Consider the following 24,074-nt stretch of genomic DNA (forward strand, 5'->3'; position numbering starts at 1 on the left):
ATTTTAGGGCTTTGTGCAAGCTCGTCTGGGTAGGTACCACCCACTCATTAGATGTTCTACCGCAGAACAGCAGTATTTGGTATTGTTGTGTTCCGGTTTGAAGGGCGATTGAGCCAGTGTAATTACAGGCACAAAGGACATAACATCTTAGTTCCCAAGGTTGGTGTTGCATTGGCGATGTAAGCGATGGTTAACATTTCTTACAATGTCGATGGGCGTTGCTGAACACTTACCATCAGGCAGCCCATCAGCTCATCCGCCTACCTATACAATAAATAAAATCATATGAGTATTAAAAAAAAAAGAACGTTTGTTTTTCTGAATTAAAGGAAAGTAATCTGGTCGGGCCTAATTGACATACTGAAAACTAAAAATAATTTTCTCAGACATGAAATACCAAAATAAAAAATGGTGATCGATTGGGGTTTTTGTACATGAAAAACATTAAGAAAAGTAAAAGTATTTTATTTAAATTTTGATATGAAACATTATTAAAAATATTTTTATTTGTTCCAAAAGAAAAAAATACAACTTATGTCATAGTACACAATGTTTTTATTACCGTGATATATGGTGTTCCAAATTATGTTTGAATACCAAATGAATAAATTAAATGTGTATACATAAAAACTATAGAATACTTTTACTACTATAGAATTCATAAAATCAGCAGATAATCGGACTGATAAAGGACACGAGAATGAGACAAAATATTTTTTTTAAACTGGCAATACCATCGACGTAATGGCGTCTGTCAAGTTAACAATTTATTCGTCTCTTTTCTTGAATATTTTACTTTAAATTATAATATGCCAGACATTCCTTCACGAGGTGTGATATTCAAATACTTCTAATTATTTGATTAGTCGTTTCCTTCATAACGATATTTTTTTGTTAAATGCCTGAAGTTGGCCTCTAAGAGTCGACTTTTTTTTTTTTTATATTCGCCGGGAGGGCAAATGACTACTCCACCTGATGGTAAGTGGTAGTAGAGTCCAAACGCGACGACGGTCAGTACAGACGGGAAACACGTTCTGCACTAGCCGCCTTCGCCTTGCCGGCCCGCAAGATGCCTCTTCACGCCTCGTTTGAAGGAACCCGGGTTGTAAGAGGAGGGGAACACGTGAGCTGGTTAGGAATTCCATTTTTTGGAAGTGCGACAAAGAAAGGAGTTGCCAAATTTCTTTGTTCGCGATGGAATTGATGTCACAGTTAGGCGGTGACATCGAGAACCAGCTCGCGTGGACTTAAGAAGGAAGGGGGAAGCAGGAATTAGAGAGAATAATTCCTCAGGGCACTCGCCGTGATACAGTCGATAGAAAGCGCTCAGTGATGCTATCTCACGACGCAATTGTAAAGGTTCAAGGGTGTTTGAAACACTTGAAATGATTTGACATCGCTTGCGTCTACGATTTCGTATACATTTTTTCGAAGAAATTATTTAAAAATTGGTACATAAAGGCATGAGTGTGATGGCACGACCTATTTCATTAGTCGAATAATTAATTATACGTAAATTTTATGTATTACTTTTCAATAAAACAATAATCAAGTACCATAACAAACGTGGCCTTGCCCGATTATCTGCTACGGAAACTAGATGGCGTTAAAAACCACTCGATCTCTTGCAATAATGTCTCCGTCGCCGCCGCCCTCAGCGCATGAAGGAGCGGTGTCGCGGGCCGCGCTGCATGCGAGCGCCCCCCCACCCCATGCCGCCTGCGGGACAGATTAGTTCACCTCGGAAATGTCTACATATATTTCGGTGGCCTGGTGCTGAAAGGACTAAAGTGCATTTTTGAACGAAACATAAACCATATTTTGCCGTTTGCCAAATTATTTAAATAAATCTTTTTCTGCTGAAACTGCATATGTTTAACAATATTACGCAAAAAGTTTTATAAAACGAGAAACATATGTTCATTGTTTCTGTTCTAGTTACCAAAGGTAGGGGTTAGTTATATCGGTCCGTTCAGCGCCAGGTTACATACGTATCTGAAGTCATAACACAGTCGAGAGCCTCACCCATGGCGTACTGCGCGGTGGGGCTGAAGTGCCCGAAGTGCTGCGCGCCCAACTCCCACGCGCCGCGCCCTCTGCTGCGGGGACACGTCGCCTTATTGTATTCCATTGTTGCATTTATAGAGTGTTGTAGAGTATTGTAGAGTCGAGGTGATAGAACATGTGAATCTTAAACTGAGATCGCGTGTTCGAAACCGGGAAAATATCGATCTCATGTTTGATTTGTGTTAGTAATTCATCTCGCACTCGGCGGCGAGAGGTAACATGGTGTTGAAATCTGCAATACGTGTGCATCCACAACCTCGTATTGAAACAGCGTTATGGAATAAGGTCTGTACCATCTCCTTAAGAAGAAAGCCTTTACATTACCTAATGTAAAATATTGTAGTAGTGAGTCAGTAGTCATGATAATGGAAATAATATGAAATATCTGGGGAGATATTTGAAAGTAGGTCCCGTGACATAAAAACTAAAGCAAAACGGGCTACCTTGGTACGGACTCGAAATATCTACATTGTGGATGAATGTCATTTTACGTGTGTGTGTTAGTGCTAGGAATTAATTTGGTGCAACTGTAAGATGCACGAGCCACTGTCTACATCGAAAATTTATATCCTTTCCCAATTTAGGACATTTTTCGTCTCCTTCGTACACGTGTATATTAATACTGAGACGTTAATACTGATGCGTGTGCGTGCGTGCGTGCGTGCGTGCGTGCGTGCGTGCGTGCGTGCGTGCGTGCGCGCTGTACTCACGGCGTGCGCGCGTGTGCGTGCGCGCCGAACCGGCCGCGCTCGGCGCCCGCCCCGCGCCGCGCGCTGCAACACGACACACAGGTCAGCTGTCTCGCTCGCGCTCCACGCGACAGTGGCGGGCGCGGCACTCACCGCGCGAGCGGCAGCGAGTAGGGCTGGTGCAGCGCCGTGAAGTCGTCCACGTGCAGCGAGGGCGGGCGCGACGTGTTGGGCGGCCGCGAGCGGAACGCGTCCGCGCCGCCCTCCGCGCGCAGCCGGCTCAGGGCCACTGCAACGGGAACGCCCGTTCGCTTTACCGACTTTCACGATTGATACAGACTTATTCTAGAAAAATACTCTCCCGTAGAACTACCGTCGATTTAGAATATAGTTTGTAGAAGACCCGGTACGAAGTTCAGCAGTACAATTATATTACAATATTTACTATAATATTTCGTAGCTAAATATCTGTATATAACGTGAGTGTGAGGCGTAGGGCTCACGGACCGGCGGGGCGCTTGTCGTCGGCGGGCAGCGCCTCGGGCCGCGCGTCGAGGCAGCCGGCCAGGCGCCGCACGGCCGCCGCCAGCGCCTCCGCGCCGCCCGACAGCTGCGCCCGCGCCACCTCCAGGATGTCGCACGGCATCTGCGGACAGCGAGGGTTCCGTCCCGGGGGGTGAGCGCGAAACGCGGCTGAGCTGTGTCAGGGATGCACGTGGACGTCGCGAATCTCACCAGTTCGTTATCGTTGACGTCGTCCCCGCTGGCGGCGGGCACGTTGAGCCAGTAGCCGGTGGTGAGGCGCTCGTCGGCGGCGTCCCCGATGCAGTATATCTGTCGCGCGGCGAACTGCGTCACGAGCGGCGCGGGGGCGGGCGGGGCGGTCTCGCCGGGCTCGCCGGGGGACTCCTCGACTTCGCTCAGTTTTTGCACGTGAGTGACGAGGAAGCTCGCGTTTGTGATCGCATCCTCGTCGGTGTTTCGTTCCTAAACCAAAAATTGGAAATAAAGATGCTGCGTTGAAAAAAAATTATTTTTATGGTGTGCGAAAATATTTACCTTTAATATTTTATCCAGAGACAAAACCGGATGACCTTCATCGGAGCAGGAGTAGCCCACCATATCCGCCATTTCGGCCAACGTTAGGGTGCTCTTTCTTCCCAGTGGACCCTCTCCTTCTTCGACCTTTAAGATCCTTATTAGGTCGATGTATAGGTTTAGGCACACCGTCCTATCCTCTCCCGAACCTTCCAGGGCCCATTTAAAATATTTTCCGAGAGCCTCTCTTCTCTTCGCCACAAACTTTCTAAACTGTAAGAATCCGAATTCATGTTCCGTTAACACGAAGTAGGCTCTCAATACCGAAGACGCTACGGCGCAAGTTTTGTTTGTTGATTGAAGGCAGTCCGCTGTTGCGTCGAGGAAGGTGGCCAGAGACTCTTTACTGGGCAACGAATTAGCCAAGACGACATCCGTGCCTACACTGACTGGTGTCAGCGTCACCTCCACGTCACAGAACGCAGCTAAAGCGTGTGCTGCGTATTCTTGAGCTGCTGAATGCTCGTGAGACAAATTCGACAAAGCCAGTATATTGCATAGAGCCGTTTGTATATCGTTCGACTTTTGAGTTCCACTGCTCATAGTGAATAAAACGGCACATTTAACGGGCGCGTGAGAAACCAAACAAGCTAAAAACCCTAGTACTCTAGCCGCACTCGCGTTAGCTGGCTCCCCTTCCTTTATCTCTCTCATAACGGCTCCGACAGCCGCCCGAGCGACCGTGGCCGCTGTGTTCGGAGCGAGATCTGCAATCTGCACGCAAACTCGACGGAGCATATGAACGACCGGCCGATATGTCGACATGCATATTATTTGTATCATGTCAGTTAAATCATTCGATAATGCATGCAAATGGGCGGACCACATACGTCTCTCGTTTGCAGCGTCAGCTAATTCGCGATCGGATGGTGCGGTTTTTGTCTGCATCGGTAACGGGAGAGGTAACAGTTCAGAAAATATCAATAAACCGGGAACGAAAGTATAAGGAGCCGTCATTGTATAAGAAATAACTTCTGAGCACAGAGAAGTCCACGGTCCCCGACGTATTGAGTCACCATCATTTGCGTCATCGGCTATTGGTTGAGCGTAGGCGAGTAACGCTCTAACCGCAGCCTCGGCCGCTTTAGCCGCAGTTCTATATCCTATACATCCAACTGGAAAGGTTTTCGCAATCCCATATGTCTTCAATATTATCGGCGCCGCTGTCAGATCTCTGAACCTAGGTCCTCGACAGCGGACAACTCTCGCTAACATTTCATCGAGTAATCTAAGACAAGGGAGCAGCATCTGAGCTAATTGAAGTCCCCGTACTGAGGTGAAGAATGAAGTATGCATACTCGGTTGATCAAAATGAGTTGCCAAGCGGTCGAGAATGCCGGAGATGTGAGCGACTCCATCTAAAGAAAACAGCTGTAATACGTTGTATTTATATTTAAGCTCCACATATTCCTCAATCGGTGATTCGCAAACAACAGATACGTTTTGCTCGTAATCGGAAATACAGAAATGACGTAGAATTCTCAAGCAAGTCATTAACTCGCCGGGCAAATCTGCGGAATGTTCTAGGCTCGCTTTCAAAATCTCTACACATTCAACCAAGTCCTCGCCCGAGAGAACAGTAGGTTTCTCCACAGGTTTAAGATATGGTATGACTTCTTGTAAAACACTTGAAACGCTCGGCTCAAATCTATCATGCTCTTTAGAAACATTGATCAATCTCTGTCCGTATTTCTTCAAAAATGGAACGTTGGCTGCATATCTAACCGCCGAGACGATTAACTCTATGGCGTAACCTTTTGCTGGTGATTTTTGTTTGGAAGGCGAATCAGCTTTACCCTTACTTTTCAAATCGTTCTCAAACACCTCCATGAGACACTCGGAGTTCTCGCCCATTACAATGACGTTCGGAACAGCTGTCTTACCGATAATACCGAAACTGAGACAATATAACGATTGCAATCTATCGATGAGTTCATTTTCGTCCGTATTACCCGCTTGCAGGTCACTAATGGATTGCAAATAATACATGGCCTTCAATCTATAAGCGAGTTCTAAGCCAACGATTTGTAAGTCACTGTAATTACTTAGGGTACTATCGTGCGGATAAGCTGTCTCTTCGGCGTTTTGCTGTCCGTACGGTTGCTCTAATATTTTAAAAAGTAATTCACTCATTTCCATATTTTTGTACAGAAATTTGAGACCATTGTACGAATTCACCAGTTCAAAAACCAGATCGTATATAGGACTGGTGATGACCAGATTGTTTGATGTCGTCGGACATGTTAGCAAATAAAGACAAACTTCCAAAATACGGTGAATATCAAAAAACTGAAGAAGAATTTCATTGGAGCATTCCTTACTTATCTCGAACTGCGCAGAGACTGGGAGAAATCGTTTCGGTTGAGAGAGATGGAAACATTGTGACCGATACATGTAAAGTATTTCTTCGAAAGAATCTACGATAAAGCTTATTTCGCTTTCTGTTAATTCAATATCTTCTGGCTGATTATTTTCAGCAGCAGCGTTGTTAAACTTTAAAACTAAATCGTGTAGTTTACTTAACGCCTCATATATATTAAGTTTTTTCAAAAGTGCACTCAGAGCAAATTTAACTCTACCCAATGGGTTCGCTTGCATCATGGCTAAAAGCGCTTGATAGCCGTTCATAGGTTTTCTGGTATCGGTCTCATTTTTATCGAATTTAGGATACATCGAATTTTGCATAAAATGATCGATTGCTTCTTTCGATGATAGACACGCGTTTAAAGATTTCAGAATCATCAAGCGTATACTCAAAGCCATATATTCTTTAGCATACATCTGTAGCAGTTGCATTGGTATATTTATGCCAGTATTTAACAGCATTTTCATCACTTGTCCATTATGCTGGTGTAACATCAAAGTTTCCGCAAGACGAATACCGCATTTCATGTGTCGTATCTTGTACGTGGGCTGCTGTTGTGCTAGAGCAAAATCGAAGTTCAATCCGATCCTGCAGAAAGTCACCAGAAGATTGTATATATCGGCAAACTCATCAGATGTTTCCGATCGGTTGTACATGCGAAATATTCGAAGAATTAAATCAGTATGTTTGCAGATATTAGTTAGAGGTACGAACAACTGTTCACACTGGTGAACCCAGTCCTCTCTTGAAGAGTTGTCGATTTCCACGAATGTGTTCGAGAAAAACTTTTGTTCACGCTTTTTAGCGGCTGATGTTATTTCAGATATTTTAAACAAGTCAGCGCTCGCTTCACACAACTCACTGAAAGTCGCACTCATGACATCTTTCACTTCATCCCTCTTAACGTTCGCCAATTTAGTTATTTTATTAACGTGTTCATATTTTTCCCATTCTGCTTTGAATGGATTAAAATATTTGATGATATCATCAACGCCGCAATATTCGTTCACATCGTATTCAACTTCCATATAAGAATTAGCATCTAAGTCATCACAAATATCCTCATCCGATAATATCGGCTCAAATGGCTCAGCGTCCATTGATCTATCGTCATCGAGGTTCCTTAACGGCGAATCTTTAGGAGCACTGGTATCAACAATCGGTACAGTCACCAGGCTGGAATGTTGAGGTTCAACATATGAATTATCCACTTCTTGGGAAGGGCTTCTAATCGAAGTTTTATGTCTGTAACTTTGATGATAGAAATCAATACGAGGAATTTGTTTTCCACTTCGATCATAATCAGCGCCTTCCTCTGATCGTACAGAATTAATGGGGCTGTTTGTTTCACCTTCTCTCGGAGACATCGGTCGTCTACTCTCACCGGGTGGTGTTCTGGGTCTTTTCCGAGGGTCATCACGACTCGGTGATCTACTGCCATAACTTGAACCTCGCATGCGACTGTACGGTGAATGTCTCTTTCTATCATATGGCGTTTGTTTGTCGTATGAAGGAGCACGCCGTTCATAAGAGGAACTCCTCTTGTCGTATGGTGATAACCTTTTTTCGTAAGGTCCGCATTTATCATAAGCTAGTTTGCGTTCGTATGACGGTGGCCTTTTATCGTATGGTGACCGTGGTTCATACGATCCACCACGTGAACGATCGTACGAAGCCTCGCGATGACGTCGATAATCTTCCTTCTTATACGAGCCTCTATCCCAGTCGCGATCGTGATCGATACTACGAGATCTAGACCGGCTCATGGGTCGATATTCACCCTTTACTACGTAATCCCTATCACGACTACGTGATCTAGAATGAATTCTATCCATTTCCCTACTTCTATCGCGAGGTCGAGATGATTCACGGCTCCTGCCTCTATCTATTGAACGTCTGCGACTTCTGCCATCACGTCTCTCCCTTTCTCTGTCTATTTCCATAGAGCGAGGGCTATGGCGCAACCTGTCGCCTTCTCTTTCACAACTTAAGTCTCTCCTCTCCTTCTCCCATTCATTGTCCTCCATATGGTGGTATGTTCTAGGATCTTTTGGGCCTTCGTTCTCGTAATATTCATTCCTGTACAATTGGCTATCGTAGTTTTCTGGGTAATTAGGGCCCCCGTAAGATTCAGGGTTACTAGCAACAACATTGCTAGTGTAAGCTGGGATCGGATTAGTAGGTTCTTGATTCCAATCAGATGATTGTGGAACATTAGCAGGTAAAGCACTAACTTCACGAGACACAGGCCTCTGGATATTTGGTGGAGGATTTATGCTTATTGGAACATCAGGTAAAACTTGGGTCAAATTACCATAAACCGCCAAAGTGATTGTTGTATACCAACCTGAAATTTGAAAAAAACATATGTTTATATATTGATTTGAATTAATATTCTCAATAGAAGGAAATCAGTCTGTTTGTTTATTTGTTGTTCACATCTTAAATAATCAAATGAATAATTGTGAAATTGTGCATATAATTTGTCAGGGCTACGGAGGACATATGGCACCTAACACCTGCCCCCCTCCCCTCACGCAAGCGAAGCCGCGGGGGAAACTAGTTGTATTATATTACAATTACTTAATTGCAGAATTATATAATAATTATTCAAATAATAAAATAATTTCAAACAAGAGTGATACACAATTTAAATATGTTTATACAACAAGTGGCATATGATAGTATAGATCACTGCATTTACTTTGATCTTTGCAGTCATTTGATTTGACATGACATTTGACAATTGATTATGTATAGTATTACTATACATAATTAATTACACATTATAAAAATAATATATTAATAAAAATATTTATACATGTATATATAAAATATGCAGATATAGAAAACAACATCTGTTCACTGTACCTAATCTGATTACAAAAAGTTATCCTTATTTTTCACTTGAACAAAAATACTTCTTTTTTGACTAAGAATGTGCCCGTTGTATTCTTTGCACACTTTAATATCTACATTTTATATTAGATAAAACACCTTATTTATGAATTTTTCTTTGTACTTCGAAAATTCAACAACAATATTTTAAATATTTGGAGGTTATGTTGCAAAAAATAAAATAAACTGAATTATAATTTTCTAATCTTTAGACATAGAACTTTCATAACCGTACATAATGTGTATACACTACATAACTGATACAAAAAACAAATAATATAGTGTATATTATAATAATATTATTTGCTATAAAACTAATAATGAACTGAATGATTGAAATCTGTCTCAAAAAAAAATAAACTAAATGATTAAACTCTTGACTAAACTTACCTCTAAGTACCAGTCCATCCGTCGGAATTCTTGGTTGTTCTATATCTGCTCCACATTCCATGTGAATTTGTCCATTCTGACAATAGTCCAAGCTTCCTAGAGCTTCGAATGTAGAAGCACCTGGTTTACTTAGGTCATTTACAAAGAAGTCGATGTGGAATTTTGTAGGGTTTGTAGCTCCAAGTCTCACTCCACCAGGAAAATCCCCTTCAACTCGAGCTCCTAGAGGTATGATACGTATTTCTCGGACATAAACAGACTTCGGAAACTGGACTAAATCCAAATTTAATTCCTGAAATAATAATTGGTAAAACCTTTAGTTTTTTATTAAGCTATTTTTTTTTATATTCGCCGGGAGGGCAAATGACTCCACCTGATGGTAAGTGGTAGTAGAGTCCAAACGCGACGACGGCCAGTACAGACGGGAAAAACGTTCTGCACTAGCCGCCTTCGCCTTGCAGGCCCGCAAGATGCCTCTTCACGCCTCGTTTGAAGGAAGCCGGGTTGTAAGAGGAGGGGAACACGAGAGCTGGTAAGGAATTCCATTTTTTGGAAGTGCGACAAATAATACTACTATATCTAATAATATTGATAATACTATATCTTCTTTAATCATAAACTATGAACCAAAACTTTTATATATATAATAATATTAAAATTTTAATAGTAATTATCTTACCTCATTCGTATCATGTGAAAAGGTGTCGAAAAATAAAAGGTCCGGTTGTTCAGCGGTCATTTTGTTTCCATCAAACACGCTCAACGTTGGTGCCCATGTACCTAATCATTAGGTTAAAATTGATATTAAATATCTTATTCTTATTTCTCATAAAACGCTTTCTTAATAGTTATAAAACTTATTTTGACTTTTGTCAAATTGAAATTATACTTGACATTAGGCTTAAGCAGACTTGAGTCTTGACAGTAATCGCCATTTTGTTTTTGCAATTTCGTAGCGTTCAAATTAAAATAATAATACAGGAAAATATATTTTTGTATCGTACTAAAAATATGTTTAAGAAACAGGATAAAAGAACGATCAGAAATCTAAGCATCTATTTCATACTAATTAAATTTCTGAAAACAATGACCGTATCAACTTTAACTTTATGCAAGGACAGGAAGGTTTTCATATTTAAAAATCAAAACTAAGGTAATTTAAAAAACGGCTAGCTCGGAATTAATGAAGTTATAAAATTAAATTTGTATCATGCTCTTTGACTTGAAGCTTCAATGTATTTTTCACATTTTATGAATTATTATTATAATATGTTATAGTGAATACGTAAGTTAGATAATATAAATATAATATATAAAAATATTTTTTAAATTATTCTGAAGACTTCATAATTCATAAAGTTATTATCACCATTCCTTAAAAACTTTATTTTATTATAGATTAAATTGCTAGTTTTAATTTATGTACAATAATCAATTCAATAAGTGGTTTTGTAAACAAATCCACAATAACATTTTAAAGTATATAATATCAATATTATATAATTATTTTGAATACACTATTAAGCCAATAAAAATAACATGTTTCAACATAAAACCAAACCATAAAAAGATGTAATAAATTATTTAATTTTCTTTATAAACATATTAATGTACATAATGTTTCAAATGTCCAAGGTTTATGCCTGCGTATATACTTACATTGATATTCTCCTGACCAATATCAGTCACAAACATGACGACGGTGACCAGTCTAAGCTGAAGCGAACTTCGCATTAAATATTAGATATAGCGCATAAGTGTGTGAGAAAATACAAATGCATCCTCTATTTCCTTACTCCAAATGTCAGATGTGACGGCAATCTGTTATGACCGGAGGGCATGACATTTATGACAGGCTCACCGGGGGGGATGTCGGTGGTAGCTTCACATCCTTAATATTATAGTGTGAACAGCGGAAAGCTCTTCCTTAGTTTCATTTACCATTTGATCCCCCGATATTAGTTCGGCGTAATCAATTATAAATGCGAAAATGATTTGGCTAGTTTGTTTTTTGTTTGTTACTTTTTTGTCTTAACTAATCGAGCGATTATCATGAAATTTTCCATACACGATGTTAAGGTTACAGAAACGGACATAGGATACCTAACACCTCCCCCTCTCAAAAAAGGGGGAAGCCACGGGTAAAAACTTGCTTTTAATATAATTATTTTAAAGTGAACATTCAAAAAGATTTGTTAAGCCTACTTGAATAAAGTATAATATCTTGAATTGCGTTTCTCAAAATTTGGACTGTTACATAGAACACCCTTAAGCAGTATCTACATTTAAAAGTAAATTTTAAATAATGATTAGTGTTAAAGTATTTTCATAGTTATGTATGTATTTATTTATTTATCTATTTGTATATGAGACTATGGTATATGAGACCAGATAATAAAATATTACGTTTATAGTAAACCTGCGTACAACTACTTAGGTACCTCACTTATCATTATCCTGTTATCGCACGGATACGATTTCGCGCATCTTTATTGCAAACGATTAAAAAACGATTTTAACGCGATTGCTCATAGTCACTGGTTCCTAATTAAAACGTCGCCTGGTGACGCTCTTGAAACTGCGGATATCCTGCTTAAAGTAATATTTATTGAAGTTCGTTCAAAGTCGAGGCGAACATGTTTTTATTTCCTCAGAAGATTCATCCTAGTACTGAAACACCGCATTCAAGAGTCGAGAAGGCACAGTTGAGTCCGTGAAACTTAACCGAAGATTGCAGGTTCAAACTCGAGTAAGCAAAACTCGTCGGGGAAAACAAATTATTGCGTTTTGTAAATAATAATTTAAATAATATAATTAAATAACTTATGAACTGAAATAAAATACCGGAAATATAAAAAAAAACACAGTACAATAAACTTAAAACTAAAAAAAATATTAAAATCGTGACTATTACAAGACGGTTAAGTGTAAAAAAACCGTTACCAAAGAGCGCCCTCGGATGTTTCTTAATTTACCTCTATGGACAGCTCTGGGTGCACGTTGCGCAACAACTGAATTCAAGAATAACATTAAATACAATAAAAAGTGAAAAATTTACCATCGACAACTTATATTTAATGTCTATAAGATAATAAGAAATGTGTGTTGTATAGATGATAGGACAAGTATATTTTAAAACAAACAGCGTCAACATAACAACTGATCCTTGAGTTCTTAACAGCATCACGTCACGTTTTGCTCACACATTTTTTTAAACATAATAATTATAGTATATGTTCAAATTATTAAATGTAGATTAATTAATGTGGTTTCTTTATTGCATCGGTAGGTGGACTGGCAAATCAGCCACCAAACGGTAAGTGGTCACCACCGTTAATAGACATTGGTTAGTAAGAAATATTAATCACTACTTACAACGCTTGTACGCCATAAACAGCTTAATTTTTTAGAGTAATATTATGTACTATTTATATAAAAATGTGTGAAATAATTTGACCCATAGCACCCCAAAGTATTTAGAACAACTGCGCTATTCTTTAAGAACTCATTTCGCATCTCGCTTGTGAAATAAAATAAATCGCCTAACGGTGACACGCTATTTTGATGCATGTATACATTAAATGTTATAATTATTATACTTAACGTCGCATATCATTTTATGTAATTTTTCTATCTTATTCTGCGGTGATTTTCGAGCTCTTTCTAGGCAAATAGGCTCTTATGTATACTGAATTGATATAAAGAAATCGTGATTTTGTTTAAATTTCTGTAAATATAAATCATATAGATTATCGACACCTGCCTTCACGTTATTGACAAAATATATGAAAAGCGTACCTCGATGACAGATGATATAATTAGAAGTTTAAACATGGTGATTCTCGGTTTTTGAAAATACGTCTAAGAAATATATGGGTTCACCCGAGGGCTTACTCAATAGAATAAAGATAAGAAAGTAACAAACAAACCAAATAATGTTTAATATTTATTTGATTGTCAATGAAAAGTCTCTATATGTTGGGAACAATTAAGATAATAACTGATTAATCCGATTTTAAAGTAAGATTTTCAATTTAACACAATAAAATTAGGTACGGAGTGGTGAAGTGTTGTAGATCTCTCGCTGCCGATAATCTACTGTGCTCGATATCAACAGGAGCTTGGCCTATTTCTGCTTCTGATAATGTGCTCCTTCAGAGGCGATTAGTGTTTGGGCGATATGCTAGTATTCGTAAGCGATCCCGTGATTTCTCACCATTGCGATGATGTGTACCTATTACTAGTTCTAAGTACACAGTACTCTAGTCAGTAGCTTAAATAATTAACTGTGTATTAAGAATATTAAGAATTAAGTCGCAATTACAAAAAAATCTACGGAAGGATTTCGGCATGCGTTTAAACATTTAGAAACAACTTAGTTTCGAACTCAGCCTATCAGTGTCTTTCAACGCGTGAAAGAGATATAGGTACTTAGCATTATTAAAAATATTAATTGATTACGATTATCTTACATTACATTTATTATTGAAATGTTTCTTATAAATAAAACTTATTTATGATACAAGATAAAGATAAGGGAAAAAACTTACTCGAATTTAAAAATAAAAGAAGTATCAATTTCGAGCCGGTTGGCGAGGTTATGGGTTCGATTCCCACCCAGGACAGATATTTGTGTGCATGAACATGTCTGTTTGTCCTGAGTCTGTGTGTAATTATCTATATAAGTATGTATTTACAAAAGAAAAATAGTATATGTAGTATATCAGTTGTCTGGTTTCCATAGTACAAGCTCTGTACAAGCTTAATTAGGGATCAGATGGTCGAGTGTGAAAAATTTCCCAGGATATTATTATTATAATTATCATTTCAATTTGAACATAGACTATTATTTTTGTCGTTCTAGTTTTTATAATGTATTTTTTTATATAAAATACGTACACGGACAATATATATTTAATAAGATTTTTCCGCATGGAATTCCAAGATTGAAAAGTTGTTTAGAATTGGTATCATACATTTATTTTTATTTCTTATTTATTGATGCAAATGAAAATAAATAAATGAAAATTTAGCAACTGCACAAATAATGATTGCCTGGAATGGTTCCAAGATTCATACGTCATATTATGATAATAATGACCCCTAAGAAATGACGGTTTTCCAATTATGTTATGTACTTCGTAGGTAGTTAACTATATATATAAATATAAAGAAACATTCGAAATTCACTTCGCATCTCACTCGTCAAATATTTAAGACCGACTTATGGTACGATTTAGATGAGATTATTATTATATTCAATGTCGCATATCATCTTCGGACATTTTCATATAGTTTTTTGCGATTAATTTAAAGTTATTTTTTTCACAATGGATCTAGACCAATTCTTTTTTCGTTCATTTTCTTTTCATCAGTTATTCTACCACAAAAAAGCAGTACTTAGTATTGTTGTATTCCGGTTTGAAGGGTGAGCGAGCCAGTGTAATTACAGGCACAAGGGACATAACATCTTAGTTCCCAAGGTTAGTGGCGCATTCGTGATGTAATCTATGGTTAATATTTCTAACAATGCCAATGTATATGGGCGTTGGTGACTTGCTATCAGGTGACCCATTTGCTTAACCACTACAGATTCTATAAAAAAAATCGGAATATAGTCCCGCAATAAGCTCTGTAGGAGTCTTCGTCCCCATCAAATTACGTATATAATTTTTTTAAGACTAAAAAATAACAAAGCAAAATGTGATAATTAATAAATATCAATTAGTTATATGCATATGCAAAACCTTCCTTATACATAAAATATACTAATTATTATGTATCCAGTAAACATATCATAATTTTGTCACTTTATCCATGAATTATAACTCAGAACATATATATAACAATATATATTTACGTTTAAGTAATAATACACATAATGGGATTTATAAATACACTTTGCGTGTGTGACATTTCTGTGATCTGAGATCTGTGATTCCGCGCATGGTAGTACCAGGCTCTCGGAAAACAAAGATGTTTCCCTGTACCGCTTATTAGCACCTGCATGATGACGTAACTACTGGTATGAATTTTAGATTCGAAGAAAAATTTAATTATTTATGTCTATAATCAATGAATACAAACAATTATTTTTTTAATAATATATTTTTTATTTTTAAATCCACTTAGATTAGAATGTCATGGCATTAGGAAGATGTATCTGTGTGTGTATGTTCCCTCCGTATATCTCGAGAACAAATGATAACATCGCCATGTGACCGGTTTCATTCGACGCATTATTTAACTAGAACCTGATGAGGTTTTTGGAAATCGAGAATGAGCAGATTTTATGCGATGCATGTGCAAAATAGCCGATAGATACAATATTTAATATTATTTAGAAAAAAAGTTGTCAAGAGAAATAAATAAATCATGGGACGGGAATAAAAACACACACAGAAGTATGAGGCTAGAGAAAGATGCAAGGGAATTAAGAAACAAACTATAACAGCAGTAGAAGGCGTCGGGACAAGTAGGATAGTTTACAGATAGCATTGTTTATTCAATAGAGACATTGAAATAATAAGAATAGTATTTTAAAGAATAAGAATTTAAGAATAATTAAAGAAAAACAATAAATAAATATAAAGAATTCTAGAATAAAATAAAGTATTTCTGTTAGATACCCACGTAAGACGATAGCCCATTAGTAAGACCTTTTCGTAAAACTGTTTTAGGAAGTAACTCGCCGGTAGCACGTTTTTGTAAAATCTTAATTGAGCAGTGCCACCCTGGATCAACTTGCTGACTTCATTTATGTTCCGCAAGAAAATGTTGTCCGAATTTTTTCCCATTTGATTGTTATTATTGTTTTTATCTATCAATTTTGTTTTTTTTAAGTCTTATAGCCTTTATTATATTTTTTTTCTGTAACTTTTTAATTTTCATGATATGTTTATATTGCATGAGGTATTTTTCTTGATAAGTACTAGCTTATGCTACTTTTTTTTTTTAAATGTTGTATTGGTGTAATTACTTCTGGAGAATCTTAATAAATAAATAAATGAAATAAGACGTATATGAAAATGTACCTTTGATTAAAAAACTTATTATAATAATATAAAACTACTAAGTATATTGCAACGGGCAAACGAGGCTGTTGAGAACGTACAATAATTAATAAGAGATATTATATAAAAATCTCAATACAGAATTGATTGTTTGTCTCGTACAATTTGTAATATTTTTTTAATGTAAATAATTTAATTTATCATATAATAACATTAAAGCCTTAAATAAATACAAATAAATATTATTTTTATAGTTACTCTACAAATCGTGACCGCGTGGAATGGTAGCAAGAATGCTAGCAGCATTTCCCCTTTGAATCACCCCCAATGAACCAGCCCTTCTATAGAGGTAATGAGACAGGGTGTAATATTTTTGAAGAAATTATATAATTCATATTATATATGAATGTTTCGTATCTCATTTACATAACTTAGGTTATCTTGTAGGGTCACAAACATGAGATAGTGTTATGTGCTGATGATACCCCATTAGTTTTTAAAACTTAATGACAATGACAGCAACCGTATGAATATGTAAACAATGATATCTGTGACATAGTACATTGTTTTGGTTAAATAATTTACTGTTAAATAACATAACAAAGGTTATAAAATGTTTGCTATTGAAAAAGAAGGAGTTTGTTATTTCTTGTAAGTTTTCCGGATAGATGCAAATATTACGTAATTTAGTTTTTTTTTTAAGTTTATTTTTGTAATTATTTTTAATTTCACCGTAGCACATTCTAACTAAGGATAAAATATTTCCGTATGATCGAAAGATTCGTTAAAAGTTATGAAAAAATGGCGGTCGCGATGACGGTGCGACTGTCGCGAACGAGCGGGACGAGGGGTGAGGAGTGTTTACTCTTAGCAAGCTAGTAGCTACCTGCCGAGTTGTCGACCACCTGTGTGAGTCGGTATTGCCAGTAAAAGAATCGAATGCTTCGATTATGGGAATATTTTTAAAATTTTATTTATGTTAATAAAGATGGCCTTTGTCAAGTTTATTGTCAAAACTATATAATAACGACACTTCATTATTTTGCAGCAAAGTCCTGATACATAAGTTTTACGGCGTTATGTTTGTCGCATTATTTTATACGTCTTTTGAAAACTGTAAACTAAATTTTCAGAAGTTTTTATTTAGCTTATTTATATATTGAGTAATAAATATTGATTATTTATAATTTATATAATACTTATTGTAGTAGTATAACGTATGTGTTTAGCTAAACAGACGCGACACGAAAATCAACCGGAACCCCGCTCAATAGGCTCATTGTGTTTTAACGCTCGCCACCCCACCTGAGCCGGCCGGCGACAGTCGCTCTCGTGCGCTCGATCAAGACGCTAGTTCGTCGCCGCTCGGGAAACGCGACACGTCACCAACTTTCGAAATCGTAAAAACTTTCCAAGCAAAACGAACTACCAACTGTATCGGTCAAACCAACTCGACCGAGAATTCTTGGATTTGATCAAACGTTAAAAAATAAATTCACTAATTAATTCGATTGGATTATTATTAATTTACTATAGAACCTGTGCGTGTGAACCAGTGCTGTGGTGTACGGTGTTGATGTGGTTTATAGTGAACTGAAGATGCGGGGCGCCGAGAAGGCGTTCTGGCTGCTGGCGGTGATAGCGCTGCTGGCAGCGGTCGCCGCTCAGACAGACACGAGGCGATTATCAGGTCAGTAAAAGTAACCTTAAAAGATAAATTTGGACACTCATAATCACTGAAAACGCTTAAAATCGCCGAGTTTTTATTTATGGTTATACTGAAACGGTATAAAAACTTAGAAGGTTCCTTTTATACTTTAAATATAAAGTTTTTTTAACTTACAGAGGAGAAAAATTACAAGTGGGTAGATAAAGTATACCTTTATATAAGTATACCTTTTGGGAAAGTTACTTTATTTAGAAACTTTTAAGGAATTGGGTTCTTTTTAAGGTTGATTCTCGTTGAAGTTAACATTTTTAGCGAGTTTTTTTGCAGTGTAATATAAAAGTAATGTTGTTCGAGATGGTTTTAGATTAATAAATAGCATGGGTGGTGTGGAGAATATAAAAGTTTAAAGTGGTTAAGTGACGCGGCTGTCGGCCAGTATGTGTTATCTGTGGAGCTTAGTCGTGGTTTCCCTCCGTTCCCTGACCCCAGTTAAACTAGTTAATACGAATCGTTTCGCTCTGTTTAGACTTTACAAAAATGATAAATTAAATAATAATTAGTATTACTTTTGCGTTTTTTATATTTAATAAAAAAAATATGACCTCAAAAGATTTTATATTCAAAAATACTCAAGAGAAAGTAGAACGTAAAGAATAAAATTACTGCACTTTCTATTGCATATATGCAAAACAATTAACTGTGATAAGCATACATTATAAGAATCTTTACTTTTTTCTAAAAATGCACAGACTTAGGAATAATTTTAAGATAAATAGGCTTATAAATAGGTTGTCGTCGAGTGAACGTTTGCGTTCAAAAGACTTCAACGCGTACCTTACGGATACGTTTTTATATATAATTAGTTTAATCATTTCTTTTTGCTACATACAGCCTAAACACAAATATTATAATACGATAAATTAGCTTCTCACTAATTTTCCTTATGATATTTAAATGATTTTGAAGGCTTTCGTTGTTCTATAAGGAGTTTTTTTTTGGTTTCGTGGCTTCGATTGTGATAATTAAATAAAAGTAAAGCTATCAAGCCGTTACCTTTGGTATTAATTACCGTTTGATGACCGTTTGAAAAAGGTGGAAGGTACGGGATGTATGGCTTTCGACCAGAAGTGGACGGCGATAAGTTGAAAAAATAAAATAAAGAACATCACTTTCATTTCATTTGTAGGACTGTTGAATATCAATTAAATATAGATTAATATCGATACGAAACTTTGTATGCTTGTTTCTTAATCGTGGTTGAACGGCTGGACACGAGTTCTAGTAAAATTTGTATATGGATGTAAATTTGCATAGGAGTATTATGTTGTTGAATAAGACACATTTATTTATTCATAAAAGAAATAACTTAAATTGAATTTACGCCGATCGAAGCGGGAATATCTAGACGGGTATAAAAATATAATTTATCAATCGTTTTAACTGCTATAACAGTACATTTTGTACAGGCTATAATAATTGATATATTCTTGTATATTATCAACTTTAATGGCATGGTGTCGTCTCTTTCTCGATTTACGTCTTTCGTAATGATTTATACCCTTAAGTGGGAAATCTAGCGGATCTGTTAAAGATTACCTGATAACGGTATCTCTTCTCTTTAATTTTGTAAGACCTGTTACGTGTTAATGTGGTGCAAGTATATTATATATAATTTATAATAATCTAATTGAACTTGGTTGTTATTTGTTTTTATCGGAACCAGTTGAATCGGTCCCGGTTCGTACATTTTACTAAAAGTAAATGAGAAATTGTTTTTTTTTTCAATAACAGTAACAGTACAGTTACAGTAACAGCCTGTTAATGTCCCACTGCTGGGCTGGACAAGGTTTGGAGCTTATTCCACCACGCTGCTCCAATGCGGGTTGGTAGAATACACATGTGGCAGAATTTCAATGAAATTAGACACATGCAGGTTTCCTCATGATGTTTTCCTTCACCATCACGAGATGAATTATAAACACAAATTAAGCACATGAAAATTCAGTGGTGCTTGCCCGGGTTTGAACCCACGATCATCGGTTACGATTCATGCGTTCTTACCACTTGGCCATCTCGGCTTTTTTTTTTTCAATAACTAATAGTAAAATGGAAATGAGTTTGTAAATATCATTTGTCTATCGTAGTGGTAATTTATTATCTTGGCACAAAACCGCAGTATTGTTTCAGCTTATTAAGTGAGCCTGTAGTATTCAGACAAGGGATACATTTTAAACACAAGGGTTGATAATTTGACAGAATAATAATTAAACATATATAGAATTATGTGTATTGTAAGGGCATACAACTCAAAAATAAGTACTGTACAAATTATCACACGTGGAGTGGTGTAAAGAATGCTAGCAGTATTACAGAGTTGAATCGAAATTTCGATCCTCTTGGCGAAAAATTATATACTTATGGGAAAAAAGAGAAGACTTTAACTTGAAATTGAATTGTACTTCAGTTAAACTTACTCACGTGATAAAATAAACATTTTTGGATCAAAAACGTTTCACTTCAGTCGTTGGGTGCGGTTAGCCTAAACCGGCCACCGTGCCGGCAAGGAAATTCTTTGGAGCAGATCCTTTTTCCAGCAGTGGTTGTCGTCCGGGTTATATGATGATGATGAAACGTCTACAAAGGTTAACCTTTAATTCCAAATTGAGATTTTCTACTAGTCAAAGTAGCTATTTTTTCAATTTTAGAACATGAAATATAATGAAAATATTTTTCTTTAACTATGAATACGAGTGTAATAACCATGTGTATTGTTCACACACACAGTAGACAAACACGTATCATATCCCTGATTCATCAGTTACATACATTCGACATTGACCGCCGGAAGTCAGTTCGTCTCGACGTGTCGCCACTAAACGAGCCGCTTCCGGTACTGACACCAATAAAAACATCCCTTTGTTAAAACAGATCTTATTTCGACTCAATAAGGACCATATTCATCCGCTGATTGTATCTTAACCAGTTCGTATTGAGAAAATCTCCGACTGAAGTACACTTTTGCCATTTGATTTTAAATTTTAAAACAAATGATTAAGGTGCAAATTCGGTATGTTTCGTCGTGAAATGTGATTGACCGCAATAAAAACAATGTAGGTTACAAGTGACATTTGTGCTTACACCTAGACTTTGTTTAGCACTCACATAGCTAATTAGTTTATTGTGCTTAATAAATAATCGAACTTAAATTAACTTAGTTTGAATATATTATTCTTATTTTAGTAGGTTAGCATTAGTATAAAGAATTGCTTCTGGTTTTGGCTGTGTCAAACATTGTATAAACACGAGAAGTATATAAAAAGGTTATACATCTTTCCCGGGGTGAGGTTCCACTGTGCCGTCCTGACTAACTCCATCTAGGTAAAGCAATTACTTATTATTTATAATAAAAATGGAAAACTAATTTATAGTAAATTAATATGTCGCCTCAATCTAACCGTGTGTTAACACTTCAACAGTTTTCCCTTTGATGACACGCGTCATAAACAACACAGCAATGCTACAAGATAAATCTAATGCTCCGACCGCACCTACGAGCGGACGGTCTTTCGAGTCGCGGTTCAATCTAGCAAAATTGCAGCATAGAGCATATTATATATATGCAGATTCAATTCTAAGCAGTGATGCACGAAATTGTATAAAATAATATAAATATTTGTTTATTCAATATTGTTTATGTAATATATAAGTAACGTTTAAAAAAATGTATTATTAAAAACAAGTTGATTTGTGGAAATGAAAGGGTCACATTATTGTTCTATAATATGAGTAGTAGATGTACTCACCGAGCTGTTGACAGACAGGCAGGCGTCGTAGACGCATGAAGGGTGTGCGGGGTACGGGATGCATAATAAAACTTGGAGAAATCGATTGATTGACCGAATTCAAAGTTTTAGCTAAAAATTTAATAAGTTTTTTTTTAGTATAGTTAGGCGGATGAGCATATAGGCCACCTGATGGTAAGTGGTCACCAACGCCCATAGACGTTGGCATTGTAAGAAATGTTAATCAGAGCTTTCATCGCCAATGCGCCACCAACCTTGGGAACCATGATGTTATGTCCCTTGTGCCTGTAATTACACCGGCCCACATACCCTTCAAACCGGAACACAATAATATCATGTACTGATGTTTTGCGGTAGAATATCTGATGAGTGGGTGGTACCTACCCAGACGAGCTTGCACAAAACCCTACCAACAGTGATGCCAGCTTTTTATTATGTGATATTTTATCGCATAATAAAAAGCCGGCATTATTGCTTTACATTTACTTGGTTAAGATTCATCACGCGACATCCCGATGATGGGCCAGAGGCCCTCTATTGACGAAGCACTAGTAAGTAGTAAATCGTACGACGATAAAAACGTTCACTGCCTTATACAGACACATCGATGATGTGAAAAAGTAGAGACGTGTCTTTGACATACATACGCTGAATATATTGCAAATATATTTTTTTAGTAAATCACTCGATCGAGAGTTGGCGAGGTATATAAATTTGTTCCATTGAATGTTGTTAACTGATATACTGACACTTAATAAATAACGACGTATGTGGGTAGGTACCGATATTTGTTCCAACCATGTATTGACAAAGTACACGTTATAAGTAGTTCATTTTTATTAAACTGAAAAAATGACCAAAGAAGTTATTATTATCGCACAGTCTAATTAATTTATTAACGTGAAACGGAACGCTTGATGCGATTTCATTGTTATGTTACTGATTAAAAAGGTAAATTGATAAAGAGTAGTATATTACACACGTGATTCACACAGCTTAAATCATATTAGTTTAGAAGTAGAATCTAGATTTGAAGTAGTAACTCCTTGGTGTAATGGCTAGGTAAATTCAATCTTCAAACTCCGAGATATTTTTAGCATTCATAGAACATATATGTATGTTTTCAAATTAAATAGCAAAAAACAATCGCTTGCTTTCGTGCAATTAAAAAACCAGAGGATCGTTGTTATGTAATAAACATCTGCCGTCCTTGTTTGACCGATGGTGTACAACAAGAACGTAAGATAGCAGACTGGTTTGCATCACCTTGAACTCTGTAACCGCTACTTGAGGTACTATACGGGGTTGGCAATAAGTATTTATTGTTAAGGAAATGTTATCATCTTCTAAATCACAATTGTTTTGAACATATTTAAAAGTACAGTAACAGTAACAGCCTGTTAATGTCCCACTGCTGGGCTAAGGCCTCCTTTCCCTTTTGAGGAGAAGGTTTGGAGCTTATTCCACCACGCTGCTCCAATGCGGGTTGGTAGAATTTCAATGAAATCAGACACACGCAGGTTTCCTGACGATGTTCCACACTGCTCCAATGCGGGTTGGTAGAATTTCAATTAAATCAGACACACGCAGGTTTCCTCACGATGTTTTCCTTCACCGTCAAGCACGAGATGAATTATAAACACAAATTAAGCACATGAAAATTCAGTGGTGGTTACCCGGGTTTGAATCCACGATCATCGGTTAAGATTCACGCGTTCTTACCACTAGGCCATCTCGACTAAAAGTACTATCTTATAAATGTGTTTTTACAAAGTCAAAATTAACAAAAACTCTTCTTTAATATTCTCTATACTGCATCCCATATAATCGTCCTATTGGTAATCCAAAAACTATCCTAATAAAATAAATAATAAAAGTCAACCAGAAAAGAAAGATATCCATCTTGTGACAGGTATAATATTGGTTTCAAAGTAGGTCTGAAATAGTTGGCTTCTGTGACAGGAGCCGTGTCAGAAAAGCTGTCATAAAACTTTTTTTTATCATTATTTAAATGAATGGATTTGTAAATTTTATATAATCTGTGGTGTTTAATTTTAGAATAGAATACCTTCACAAATTTAT

At 36.8% G+C, this 24,074-nt stretch overlaps 2 protein-coding genes across 4 annotated transcripts in view; one reads left to right on the forward strand and one right to left on the reverse strand.

Moving 5' to 3' along the window:
- Window positions 1–518: 518 nt before the first annotated feature.
- LOC126774282 (protein virilizer) lies at window positions 519–10,373 on the reverse strand. 2 transcript variants are annotated; one of them, XM_050495722.1, is made up of 9 exons: window positions 10,187–10,373; window positions 9,508–9,799; window positions 3,816–8,566; window positions 3,492–3,743; window positions 3,264–3,402; window positions 2,910–3,045; window positions 2,778–2,840; window positions 2,026–2,096; window positions 519–1,719 (listed from the first exon to the last, which is right to left on the reverse strand). In XM_050495722.1, exons 1-9 carry the CDS (start codon window positions 10,244–10,246, stop codon window positions 1,655–1,657), a joined length of 5,829 nt encoding a protein of 1,942 aa, XP_050351679.1. In that variant the 5' UTR covers window positions 10,247–10,373; the 3' UTR covers window positions 519–1,654. The 2 variants fall into 2 exon arrangements, with proteins under 2 accessions (XP_050351679.1, XP_050351678.1); XM_050495721.1 differs by having other exon boundaries at window positions 2,026–2,099.
- A 7,485-nt stretch (window positions 10,374–17,858) lies between these two features.
- Window positions 17,859–24,074, forward strand: part of LOC126774280 (low-density lipoprotein receptor-related protein 2) — a 212,503-nt gene continuing 206,287 nt past the window's right edge. For both annotated transcript variants that reach the window (XM_050495717.1, XM_050495719.1), the window contains exon 1: window positions 17,859–18,210. In XM_050495717.1, the coding sequence (XP_050351674.1) occupies window positions 18,120–18,210 (91 nt within the window). In that variant the 5' untranslated portion in view covers window positions 17,859–18,119. The remainder of the gene's footprint in view (window positions 18,211–24,074) is intronic.

The sequence above is a fragment of the Nymphalis io genome, chromosome 16, assembly GCF_905147045.1.
Source record: "Nymphalis io chromosome 16, ilAglIoxx1.1, whole genome shotgun sequence".
Taxonomy (NCBI): Eukaryota; Metazoa; Arthropoda; class Insecta; order Lepidoptera; family Nymphalidae; genus Nymphalis; species Nymphalis io.

Coding starts and splice junctions, on each gene's coding strand:
- LOC126774282 (XM_050495721.1), bottom strand. CDS start 10,246: ATGACCGCTGAACAACCGGACCTTTTATTTTTCGACACCTTTTCACAT. Junction 8,567..9,507: donor GGATGGACTGGTACTTAGAG/GTAAGTTTAGTC, acceptor TTCAAATTTCAG/GTTGGTATACAACAATCACT. Junction 2,100..2,777: donor CACGCACACGCGCGCACGCC/GTGAGTACAGCG, acceptor GTGTCCCCGCAG/CAGAGGGCGCGGCGCGTGGG.